General features: G+C 35.9%; 1 protein-coding gene across 3 annotated transcripts in view; it reads right to left on the reverse strand.

The window, feature by feature from the left end:
- The window catches only part of CSTF2 (cleavage stimulation factor subunit 2), a 42,903-nt gene extending 29,618 nt beyond the window's left edge, over nucleotides 1–13,285 (reverse strand). For all 3 annotated transcript variants that reach the window (XM_053698969.1, XM_053698967.1, XM_053698968.1), the window contains exons 1-8: nucleotides 13,176–13,285; nucleotides 11,043–11,121; nucleotides 10,749–10,918; nucleotides 5,395–5,531; nucleotides 3,544–3,663; nucleotides 3,307–3,426; nucleotides 1,627–1,741; nucleotides 1,474–1,536 (exon numbers count right to left, since the gene is read on the reverse strand). In XM_053698969.1, coding sequence (XP_053554944.1) covers nucleotides 1,474–1,536; nucleotides 1,627–1,741; nucleotides 3,307–3,426; nucleotides 3,544–3,663; nucleotides 5,395–5,531; nucleotides 10,749–10,918; nucleotides 11,043–11,121; nucleotides 13,176–13,233 — 862 coding nt within the window. In that variant the 5' untranslated portion in view covers nucleotides 13,234–13,285. The remainder of the gene's footprint in view (nucleotides 1–1,473; nucleotides 1,537–1,626; nucleotides 1,742–3,306; nucleotides 3,427–3,543; nucleotides 3,664–5,394; nucleotides 5,532–10,748; nucleotides 10,919–11,042; nucleotides 11,122–13,175) is intronic.
- Nucleotides 13,286–13,308: the final 23 nt, after the last annotated feature.

Consider the following 13,308-nt stretch of genomic DNA (forward strand, 5'->3'; position numbering starts at 1 on the left):
CAAAATAAGTGTAAAGTTTTAGTGTCTATAAAACACTGGGAGCTGCCATGTTGTAACTTGTGTTACCTTCTCTGCTGTGGCCAATTAGAGACAGTTATAAATAGGTCACTAGAGTGTGCAGCCAATGGTTGTGCTGGATTTAACAGTGTTCTGCACTTCCAATTCTAACAGGAACTGAAAAGCTCACAATTTCAGAATGGAATTACAGGCAAAGAGGACAAAATAAATAATGAAAGTATATTGCAGAGTTGTTTTATTATATACAATTTATCATTTTATATTACCATCTCAAAGTGTTTAATGTCCCTTTAATGAACTGTTGCAGAAGTTCTTATTTATAATGGAAAAATTGCTATACAGTTTTGTATAATTTCCCAATATTGTATGCAGTATTGATACATGTAGTAATAATGTGTTTTAATGTACTGTTTTTCTTAAGATAACAGTCTATAGAATTATATTAATGATCGGAGGGTTACATATCTTCATAAGTAGCTTCTTTAAAACGTATAGCACGTTAATAAGGTACAAGGTAAGTGGTTTATACTTTACACACTTGCAATATAAAAAGAGATTACTGCTTAGAATTCCATACAATGTACGGGGGGGGGCGTGGCGCAACTGTCCTCAGCCTGTTGATGCTCTTTAATAATATTGCACTTGCCCACCCACTCTGCACTAAACATCATGTACACTATAAAAATTAAAATGTTACCTCCAGGCCTTTACTTTTTTTTTTTTTAATATGGTTTGGTGTGCAGGCAGGTTTGGTAGATGGGTTTTATTACATTTTTCTAGTATATAAGTGAGAAAAAAAAAGAGAAGCACATGTATGACTTGCTATGTTTCAGCCTCTTGTGGACATTTGTGGTATCACCTATATACAAGAGAAAATACTGTAACTTTTCTCTGGTTTTGCAATACAAACTAGCAGCAGTCTGATCTAAATTCAGGCTAATGCAATTTCTTTTATAAATGTAGTACATGTTTTATTGTCATGGTGTAACCGGTGTGTTTAGTGTTTGTATTAATCCATCTTCTCAATGGGAAAAAAAGCTTAAAAATGATATATTTGCATATGGTATAGGAGAAATTGTGGAGGCTGATACAAAATTTGAAGAGAACAAGGCCCTATGCGGTTAACCTCTAAATCAAGGCACCATAAAGAGCAGTGCTGTGCTTTCTCCAGAGAACATAATGCAGTACTTCTGTTGCTTAACCACAGAAAAGCTAAACCCAGTTGTCAGACACCATAGCTCCCTGGGCAACAAGGAAGACAGCATAGAGAAGGGAAGAATAAAGTATTGACAGAACATGTTTCTATTTACAGCCTGTTTAAACAGCAGATGTATAGTTGGGTTTGGGTCTGAGTTCTAGCAACACATAAAATACTGTGATGATGTGGCCAGCAATACAAAAATACTTAAGGCAACACAGTAGCATCACAATGAAAAATGCAAGGGGTTGGTTTACCTTGTGCTCGTTCCATGGGAATAGTAGGTCCAGTTGGCATTCCAACTTGAGGCTGCATTGGCCCTATAAAAGGATGTGAAATGCATTAGTATCCTGTAATTAGTCACCAACACTTTCTACATGAGGGATCCAATAATCTTGTGGGTCCCTTACCTCCCTGTAGAATTGGCCCCTGCCCAGGGTTAACCATAGGTGAGGGAGCTGGGACCCCACCCTGCATTGAGAGGTTTTGCATCATTGGTGGAGCTCCATTAACATGCATTCCAGCCTAAAAGATGGAGAAACATCTATACATTGACAATTAGCACAGTGAACTGAGAATACTATGTGCATGTATGCCTCAAGGCAGAACATGCAGTGATCTGAGATGTCATTGCAAAAAAATGCAGCATGTCTGCAGAAAGAACATGAACTGTTCGCACTTTAATTTTTCAGCGCTGCTCCACATTAAGCTTTTCTCTTCAAACAGAGCTGTTCTCTGGCTGCACTGTATACATTTTCCTTAACAGTGCATCCAGAGCAAAGTGCTGTTGTTTGAAGAGAACAGTCAAATATGCAGTAGTGCTGCAAAGCAGCAGTGCGTGGATTGTTGTCTGGCTCTCAGAGATTTTTTTCAAGCCCTTCCACTAGCTTTTCACAGTCTGCAAAGCTGTTTTTCTCTGAATGTAAGATGTTCGTATGAGCAATGCATCTTTTTTATTACTACATTTCAATCTTAGACTAAGAGAAAAGGAAATAAATTAATTCAAGGGACATTTTACAGTTACTTTTTTGTCTGCAGTTAATTTGCAATGCAATTTTCAACTACTGCACTAGATTATACAACTTAAAATATTGCTTTATTCTCCAGTTAACTAACACATTGCAATTGATCTGGTGCTTTAGTTTAAAGGGACACTGTAACCAAAAATTTTATTTAGTGATTCAGATTGAGCGTGAAATTTTAAGCAAATTTCGAATTTACTCCTATTATCAAATGTTCTTCATTCTCTTGGTATCTTTATGTGAAATGCAAGAATGTAAGTTTAGATGCCGGCCCATTTTTGGGGAACAACCTGGGTTGTCCTTGCTGATTGGTGGATAAATTCATCCACCAATAAAAAAGTGCTGTCCAGAGTACTGAAACCAAAAAAAAAGCTTAGATGCCTTCTTTAAATAATGATAGCAAGAGAACGAAGAAAAATTGATAATAGGAGTAAATTAGAAAGTTGCTTAAAATTGCATGCTCTTTCTGAATTACAAAAGAAAAAATTTGGGTTCAGTGTCCCTTTAACTGCCAAATTTACAATTGTATTTTATTTAAAAATGACCTGCAGCAAAATTTTCACTAAAAAAATATCTTATCGCAGAAAGTGAAAAAAAGTTCTGCCTCTGGCCATGTACGATTAAAATGTCTTCAATGTGCATTAATCCAGAGTAACTTGCAGATATGTAATTTGTCTTATACATGAACAACCAAATACATTATTGAAAGAAAACCAAGAACTAAACAATACTTGTCAAACTGTTTTATTTGTTCTGTTTGGCACCAAAAAAAATGCAGGAAGGGTTTGCAAAGGTGTATAGGAGCTATATTGTTTGGCTAATCAGCTCTTTTATTTGTAATGATGTACAGGGGGTTTGACCAATCATTTGTCTCGTCCTGCCATAGTATTACTAATCACTGTCCATGGACGGAATTTGGCCACAATGAACACTGGGAAAATTGGAAACAGATCTTTTAGAGGAAACACTTTTTTTCCTGTGCACATCTCTAGTAACTAGAGATAAGGATAATGTAAGTGCTGAGTTGTATGACATGTACAAGCAAGGTACTATAGCTGAGGCACTTACCCCAGGCTGTGGTTGACTCACAGGTACATTTGGCTGATTGAGGGGTACACTGGGACCTTGCACGGTCTGCTGGCTTGCAGGTATTAGAGTGGGAACAGTAGTTGGTCGATGAAGAATTTTCTGTAAGAAAAGGGATTACTATTTATGTATTTCCAGATTACCAGGTGACACGACAGGAGATAAGACGTAAAAAGTCTGCCTCTACTCTGATGAATAACAAAATAATAAAGTTCTTACCACAGCAATTTCAGGATCCACTATTCGCATTACTACTTGTGCCTGCAGTAGGGCATATGCTAGCTGAGGGTTCTGCAGTAGCATGTTTCGTGCTTCCTGTGGACTGTTCTGTACACACAGCTGAGAAAAGAACAGAAAATCCACACTACACAGGTTAACATCTACTAAGTAAAGCATTTCAGAAGTTGGTTAGACTAATATTCACAACTACATTAGTTTATAAGAATTTAAAACTTAAAATAGTACTTTAATGGGCATTAAAATGATAGTGTATTGTATTTTTCCTCTAGTTTAACGTGTTCCCAGGGATCCATTATAAATAGTTAATTTACCCTTAATGTTGTTAACTGAAATAGCTGCATGTGCCTGTTCAAACCTCCACCTATACCGAAAATATGAGTACTACATTACTATCTACAGAAAAGCTATGTAAACAAGAGCCAACAGACAAAATCAATCTTCCAGTGGGAGGCTTTTCCCAGCGCTTGGAATACAATAAACGCTTATTAGCTACTTGCCTGAGTACATTATCCCTTTATAGTTTTAATAATGACGTGCTATACCAGCTGCCTAACATCAAATGTATTGGAAATTGCAGGGTTATTGATGCGATTGAAATTTTTTTATTATATATATATATATATATATATATATATATATATATATATATATATGACTATGGGGACAGCACAGCTTCCTGTGAGTGCCAGTGAGCACCCAGGGCTGAGCATGTTGCACGGTCATGGGATGTGTACCCGGTCCGGTATGAGAGTGTAGTTCTCTTCCGTGTTTTGTACATGTCTGGGGTGATTACATAAGCCTGTGCACCCTTCACTTGTTCCCAGTTTGTTGGATTGTGAGCTTGCATTGTGTGGCTGTTTTAGGGTCCCAGGTTTTTGGAAGGGACCTTGTCGTGGTACCTGGGCTTGTCCTATTTGGCCAAATGCTGTAACTAACTCTTCCATTTTTGCTTTTAATCTTAGCTAAAAGCTTGTAAGCGAGTGCTGGACTTTGTGTGTTGTATTAATTTGATTTGTAATTTTCCCTATGGTTCTTGCACCCAGGGCTGAGTATGTTGCAGGGTCATGGGATGTGTACCCGGTCCGGTATGAGAGTGCAGTTCCCTTCCGTGTTTATTTATTTATTTATAACCCACATTTTTTCTTTCATGATATAGAAAGAGAATGCATTTTTAAACTACTTTCCAATTTACTTCTAGAATCTCAAATGCTTTATTCTCTTGATATCCTTTGTTGAAAGGCATATGCAAATAGGCTCAGTAGTTGCCGATTGGTGGCTGCATATAGATGCCTCATGTGATTAGCTCACCCATGTGCATTGCTATTTCCTCAGGATATCTGCAGAATAAAGCAAATTAAATAATAGAAGTAAATTGTAATGTTGTTTACACTTATATTCTCTATCTGAATCATGAAAGAAATATATCTGGTTCCATGTCCCTTTAAATGGGTATTTCATGAGAATAACTGTTTGAGGTTTGAAGAGCAAAAGCAATGATTTCAAGTTCAAAAATTAACCTATAATAGTAATTTAATACTCTGCGGGTGGGGAAAACAATTTTTCAATAACATGTCCCTTTAAATACCTATTGTTTTGTGTAAAAATTGTGTTTTGTCCTAGGTTTCCTACAGAGACTAAAAAGCAAAACCTGTAACCTAGGCTTTCAAAATGCTGCTAATCGACTCTATGGAGCGTGGGAAAAACAGAATTTTTACATCTCAAACAGCTTACACAAGAGTGAAGTTTCTTGCAGGGAAAAGGTTGTAAACAGGCACAAAAGGAACAGATTTCTTAACGGTGCAGACAGAGCTGCTGGGGTCTATTTCTCACCTTCATCTGTTTCATGAGCTCAAACATCTGCTCAGGAGGAAGGCTGGCCACAGCTCGGCTGATGGATTCAGGGGCATCTTCAGGGGCTACTGGGTCACCATATGGAGACTCAATTATAGGGGCCCCAGTTCCCAAACCTGAAAAAAATAGAGAAAATAATTGTATTCATACAGTTCCTTAAACTCAAATACAAGAGGACCTGGTATTTAAAGCATCCTTTCTCACTAGTTCTGAGCTATGAGCATAATGCATCTAACACAGCAGGCTTTAGAAACTGTCTGTAAAAAAAGAAGTCTAAAAATACTTTCCATATTACACTACGAATGTCATCCCCAAAAATAACATGAAAACTCTTTATTTGTTCTTGCTTTTGCTGTAGAAATGCGCTTATCCCATGCTCAGTAGAGAAGCTGGAACACTTTTGCAACATAAAATGTTTAACAGTATGTAGTAAAACAACTTTGCAATTTACTTTCTTTGATTATTTTCCCTTTATCCTGTAATTTAAGCAGGAACATTGTGAGAATTGGAAGTGCACTGCAGACTTCACAGGGCTAATCCTGCAATATATCTGTTTCTAATGGCCCTCGGCAGAGGTGATCAAATGAAGAACTGCAAAACAACTGAGGTTTTGCTAACAAGTTGACAGTAGCTAGATGTGTTAACTCCAGTTACAAGTCTGAATTAGCTCATCAAAAAAAAGGAAAGTGGTGGAGGTGGTTTAGCTATTGAAAAGCTAATGCAGCAAAGAAGGCAATATATATATATATATTGTATAGTCAGAGCAGGTATTTTACAGCAAACACAAGCAAAACAGATAACCAATGTATTGTTTAATTTTCAGGAATCAATTTACGGGTAATTCAATACTACAGTCCCTTTAAATGGACACTGAACCCAAATTTTTTTCTTTCATGATTCAGATAGAGCATGCAAACTTAAGCAAATTTCTCATTTACTCCTATTAGCAATTTTTATTCATTCTCTTGCTATCTTTATTTGAAAAGCAAGAAATGTAAGTTTAGAAGTCGGCCCATTTCTGGTTCACACCCGGGGTTGTGCTTGCCGATTGGTGGCTAAATTCACCCACCATTAAACAAGTACGTGTGCGTTCACGTATTCCCCCATAGAAGTCAAGGAAGGAGGAAGAAAAAAGAAAAAAAAAAAAACCCTCACTCTTGCGCAAACACCATCACAGATTCTCATTAGCACTAACCCGACATGAAGATATAAATATAGAATATGTTCTATTTCTTCATAAATAAATATTTCTACATATAGTTTTTTAAACAAATATGTATAATTATATATAGGTATAGATATACACTAATATATATAGGAATATCTACTTAAAAATACAAAGAACATATTCCCCTATGTACAGAACATTGGAATGTGAAATATTTATAGTAAATACATAGTTAAAAATTGTATTAAAAATGAATATTGCATAAATATATACAATATTTTTTGTTAAACAGTGTTATTATAAAAGTTTACCTGTACTTTGTAATGTATTTTTGAAGTTTTCCGTGCAACTTTTTATTTTAGCCAAACAGTTAACCACAGCTCTGAATTTACGGTAATGATTCTAGCGTAAATCACGATTGCGCTCAGGCGATTGCATTTACTTTCAACTTGTAATAAGAGCGGTAAGCCTGATGAGCGCCAACCCTTGCAATATACCCCTTATCGGCGCGCTATGGCGCAAACAATTGTGCTCCACTTGTAATCTAGCCCATTGTGTTTAAAATAAAATGAAACCCCAAAAAACTGTTCAGTCATGATTCAGATAGAAAGTTGGTTGAAATTGCATGCTCTAATTTATTTGTTCTCTTTTGTTGAAAATCAGGGACGTGTTTAGAGCAGTTTTGCAAGAACATTATGTTATCCATTTGCAAGAGTAGTAGATGGCAGCCCTATTTCCTGCCATGTAGTGCTCCAGAAACCTACCTATGAATCTCTTCACCAAATTTGATAATAGAAGTAAATTGGAAACTTTTTTTTTTCTAAATAGTATGCTCTGTCTGAATCACAAAAGAACATTTAAATATCCCTTTAACTGGCTTAGCAAAGAGAAGAGTGGGATGAACTCACTGTGCAATTAAAGCATATATTTAAAGTGGAAAAATAAAGTAAATATTCAGGGGTCGATAAAACTGTTTAAAATTTAGTAGCCAGTAAGAATATTTAGGAGCCAGATAGTGGTATTTGTATATAGATATATAGAGAATAACTCAAAATGTTAGGAGCCAGAGGTAAAATTCTAGGAGCCAGTGGCTCCCTGGCTGCTGGGTTTGTCGAGCCCTGGAAGAACATGCGTAAACAGACTGAAACCAGCAGAATATAGATTTTAGCTCACAGCCTGTACTACTGTTAAGCCAATTTGCCTCCGAACGACCCTCCAAAAGCATGAAAAATATGTTTATTCAGCACTTCTTTTTCTTTGTATATAAAAAAAGAATGAAGAATAACACATTCAGAAAAAAATAGATAAAATAACCAATCCGTCAAGGTCATCTGCCAATTCTAACTAAAATTCCATTAAAAAAATAAAATAAATTGAATGGAAAGTCAATTTCGGGCCAAAGGACTACTGAAATTTATTCAATAACATACCCTCATTCTAGTCGCTAACTTTATTTTTCACAAAACATTGTACTTTTTTTATAAAAAATTAATTGATAGTATACTTTCCGTTTGCATTGCGACTCCTCCCCTCCACCACTTCCTTATTCAGCATTAGTGACATAGCAAGTGGTCCCACACGCTCGCTACGTCAGTGAAAAGTTTGTGCACAATATTGACATGAAACTGCGCATGCGTATTTGCAACGGAATTGCGCATGGGTGAAAATGTGTGGCAGCGTAAGTGATATGTATCCAAATAAGAAGCAGGAAGCGCAATATGCAGGCGTCTCATGAACGAGCCTGATAGCTCTGAGGGAGTAACGCATGTGCATAAGTTCTTAGTGACGTTGTGAGAAAGGGGGCTGAACGGTCATTGGAGAATCGAATATCACATTTCTGTCAATCAAAGTAGGCAAGATGGCGGGCAGACGAAAAAAGAGAAACAGAGCGAAAATAAAAGTTGATTAAAGTAGGATTAAAATGTAAGATAAATGATGAATGAACGTCAAACTCATTTCAGATCAACTGCAGAATGGCGTGAACAAGTCACCCAGACTTGACCTTCACTTTAAAACAATGACATTGTAATACTTGTGTATAGTAAAACAAGTCTGCAATATACTCTTATTTTTTTTGTTCCTTATGCTGCATTTTATTTTCTCAGATTGCGGTCTTTCAAATTCCCATAAGAAATGGAAGTGCGCAGTACAGCCTTGACCTGCATAACACTGCCATAACCCCCAACAGCCACTGTTACTCTTGTAATCATTTAAAAACAAGAAACATTTATGTAAACAAAAAGCTGAAACTGATGAAAAAGAAATATTATAATTCCCAAGTATTATAACACTAAATACATTTGTTTCTTCACATCTATAGTCATAATATTGTTTATTAGATCACATCTTGGAGTAATGTAATTTGGGACCCACTACCATAAAATAACAGACATTCCTTATTTTCATTAAGATTCTTTCTGAAAACCATACATTATTAGGGTCCAGGTTTCTAAAACAAGGGAATTTTTTTTAATTCACCAAGTATTTCTTGTAGAGGTTGCTCAAAAGACTTCCAAATATGCACCCCACTTTTTAATAAAGATGCTAAATCTATTTGTAAAATCCATCAGGGTGTCAAACTTTTCTTTAAGAATCTGGAACCAAATCACTCTTTACTGTACCTTTAAGAAATGTATTACCTTCAACAAAATTAGTAAAGTCCAATTTAAACTTATATGGTTTAGATAGAACGTGCAAATTTTAAATAACTATTTTACTTTGATCATCAACTTTGCTTTGTTCTCTTGGTATCATTTAATGAATAGTTATTCGAAGTAGGCTGATAGGAGCTCAGGAGTGTGCATGTGTCTTTAGTACTCTATTGCAGTTGTTTTTTTCCACTGAGCCCATAGGAGCTTACTCTTCTACAAAAGGTTACCATGAGAACAAATTAAATTTGATAATACAACTAAAATGGAAAGATGTTTAAAATGACGTGCTATATCTGAATCATCAAAGTTTAATTTTGACTTTACTGTCCCTTTAAATGTAACTGTCATCATAGCAATATCATTAAATAATAAAAGATTTAGTTTAATATTAATAAACAAAACTGATAACTTTGGACAAACTTTCAGACAATCCCCCACCATCACATATTCTATTTGGTGTCAAATAATCTTTATGAAGAATTCTATATGGTGATTCTCTAAAATCACTTGCTAATGTAGACATATTTCCCAATTGTAAACTCTTTATTAGAATAGTTTATATTATTTTATACCCCAACATTTGTTGCCAGGCTTCAGTTATTATGTGGCGCATTTTCCCAATATTTGTTGCCATTTGTCTATTATATAGACATGTCAACCTTTAATTGCCATTTTTATACAAGTTCTACCCGAAGGGACTAATCTCAAACCTGTGGCAATGACCTTTCTACCCTAGAAATATAGTATCTAATTTATGTACTGTATATGCATATATTGGGGCATGGTTTGCAAGGCTTGACAAACCCAGGTGCCAGAGGGCCACTGGCACCATATAGTTATGTCTTGGCACCCTGGTTTAGATTCCCCAAGACACCCATGGGTGCCCCCTACTTCCCCCCCAGGACACCACCAACTGTACTAAAAACTTGTCTTGGTGCGGCTGGAACCTTTTCTAGCCCTTGCAGCTGTGAAATACTAATCCCACTTTTATTGGGTCATTATATAAATGTATGAAAATTATGTGTAATATATATATATATATATATATATATACACACACACACACACACCACCACCATTAGTGTTAGTTGTTGTTTTAGCAGTGATATAGAGCCACACTGATGTGAATCATGTCCACCAAACATTGCTTTATGACTGCTGCTTCTTAACTTCAGTTTCTGCCGAGCGGGAAACTACAGGGGGGGTAGATTGCAGCACCCGCTGCTTAATAAAGGGGGGTAGATTGCAGCATCCGCTGCTTAATAAATCTACCCCTTTGTTTCTTGTGGAGATTGACACTGTCTAGCAGTGGAGCTGTGGAATTTTTACTTATCAGCAAGTAATCTTAAATCCCAGCGACTAGCTATGCACAAGACAAGCACTTACCATTATATTCAGTATAAGTTTAAACAGCTTTAACATACATTTTTCTCACCAAACAAATAATCCTAACCTGTCTAAATTGTATTATTTCACAAACATTAAATATTTTTTATGTCCCTTCAAAGACTGACTTTTTAGCTCTTCCTTATTCTTCTCGCTGGCAGCATTGTCCACTCGGAGGGCACGTCCACTGAATTCCCGTCCATTCAAGTTCCGCATAGCACTGAGTGCAGTCTCCTGATCTTGATACTCACAAAAGCCATAACCCTTGGGTTTACCAGTCTCTCTGTCATACACAAGCCTGTGAAGACATTTAAAAGTAATATTACTGTCTATGATGTACATCCATTCTGAGACAACTTACACAAGTAAAGAAAAAAAACCTCATGTCTCATAGCCCCTTGTTGTCTTAGCTAGGGTCTCACCTAAAACTGACAACCGGTCCAACTTCAGAGAAGATATCCTTCAGTTGCTCCTCTGTGGCTTCATATGGAATATTACCCACTACAGAGACAGATGAATAAGAGAAAAAAAAATGTAAGATAATTACAAAATAGAGAATAAGGTGGCTTTTACCAGATGCATCTCCAGTGGGAATAACTCTCCAATTCCTATGTTATACTATGCAGCTAATTCACTGATTTTGGCGAGCTATGTCACTTGTTCACAATTAAATTGGCCCAATAAGATTAAATATGATTTTTCTAAAGAAAAACTATTTGAATTAATGTGTGTGTGTGAATGTGTTCACCAACTGAATAAGACATTGCTGCTTAAACATGCTTTAGTACCTAAAGCTACTTAGAAACATAACCCTTAATAGCAAAGGGACGTAGAAGTGATGCATTCAATGCATTTCTTCCATTGAAGTATAAATATTACAAAGCTGCCTAATTTTATTTTGTACATTTAAATTAAGCCTAGCTGTTCTGCATTCACAAGCTCACCCTCTCTTTTGTAGTAATGTTATACATTCTAAAGACACACGCATGCACTTAAAGCCCACATTTTTTTCTTTAATGATTTAGATAGAAGATAAAATTTTAAACAACTTACTTCTATGATCATATTTTCTTTGTTTTCTTGTTATCCGATTTGGAAAATCCGAAATGTAAGCTAAAGAGTGTGCACGTGTCTGCAGCACTATATAGCAGCAGTTTTGCAACAATGTTATATATTAGCAGGAACACTAGATGGCAGCACTATTTCCTGTCATGTAGTGATTCAGGCATGTGCGCGCTACCTACCTAGGTATCTCTTCAACAAAGAATAACATGAGAATAAAAAAAAGTTGATTATAGAAGTAAATTGGAAACTTTTTAAAAATTGTATTCTCTATCTGAATCATGAAAGAAAAATTTGGGGTTTAATATCCCTTTAAAGGGATACTAAACCCACATTTTTTTCTTTCATTATTCAGATAGAGCATGCAATTTTAAGCAACTTTCTAATTTATTCCTATTATCATATTCAGCACCCTGGATAGCGCTTGCTTGTTGGTGACTACATTTAAGCAAGCATAACCCAGGTTCTGAACCAAAAATGGTCCGGCTTCTAAGCTTTACATTCATGCTTTCTAAATAAAGATAGCAAGAGTACGAAGAAAATTTGAAAATAGGAGTAAAATAGAAAGTTGCTTAAAATTGCATGCTCTATCTGAATCATTAAAGAAAAAATGTAGGTTTAGTATCCATTTAAAGAGAATGTAAAGTAAAAAAATAACCTTGTATGATTCAGTGCATGCAATTTTAAACAACTTTCCAAATGACTTCAATTATCAATTTTACTTTGGTCCTTATGTATTTTTTTGTTGAAAACTAAGCTTAGTTAGGCTCAGGAGCAGAAATGCACTACTGTCACCAGCCAAGAGAACAAACACATTTGATAACAGAAGTGGAAAGTGGTTTAAAATTGCATGCTCCATTTAAATCATGGAAATTTCATTTGGACTTTTCTGTCCTTTAAGTCTACACAGGTTTACTCTTTAAGCTAGGATACCACAAAAAAATATATTAGATAACAGAAGTAAAATTGAAAGGATATTTTAAACTACATGCTTTATCTATGCCACGGGTGTTATAATTTTAATCTTACTGTCCCTTTAAGGACAAAAAAAATCATGCACTCATTAAAGGCAATAGTTTTTATTTGCATTATTCTAACAAGACTGGAACAGATACACTAAAAATCGTCCACGTCCCTTTAAAGAAGCAGGCCTAACAAATTACCTATTATAACATGTTTTTTTCTAAAATAAATAATTTACATATTGCTGTTTAAAGCAGCCAGGTCCAGCCATCTGAAGAATTAAAAAGATAAATACATGTGAGGTAAACGTATAACACCACTAAAGCTGAAAGCTCTTGCTTTGAGGTAGACATCAGTTTAAAAAGTATTCAGAACTCAGATTTTAAATTCTAGTAGGTTTTACCCACTTGTCTGCCAAAGAGGGTTACATGTTAATCTTGCATTGAAGGGGTTAATTTAAACTGGTCAAGTCCAGTGACCACTGACAAAACCTAATGTGACTGATCCACAAGGGTCTCTTAAAATCTCACCAAACACAGATCTTAACGATCTATCCACCGCTGGGTCCCTCACTCCCAGCCCCGCCATCCTCACAGTCACACTCGCACCAAAGCAATTGTCCGCTTGAGAAAATATTCCCCAGAAGAAACTTCCGGTAGAACA

Source organism: Bombina bombina, chromosome 1, assembly GCF_027579735.1.
Source record: "Bombina bombina isolate aBomBom1 chromosome 1, aBomBom1.pri, whole genome shotgun sequence".
Taxonomy (NCBI): Eukaryota; Metazoa; Chordata; class Amphibia; order Anura; family Bombinatoridae; genus Bombina; species Bombina bombina.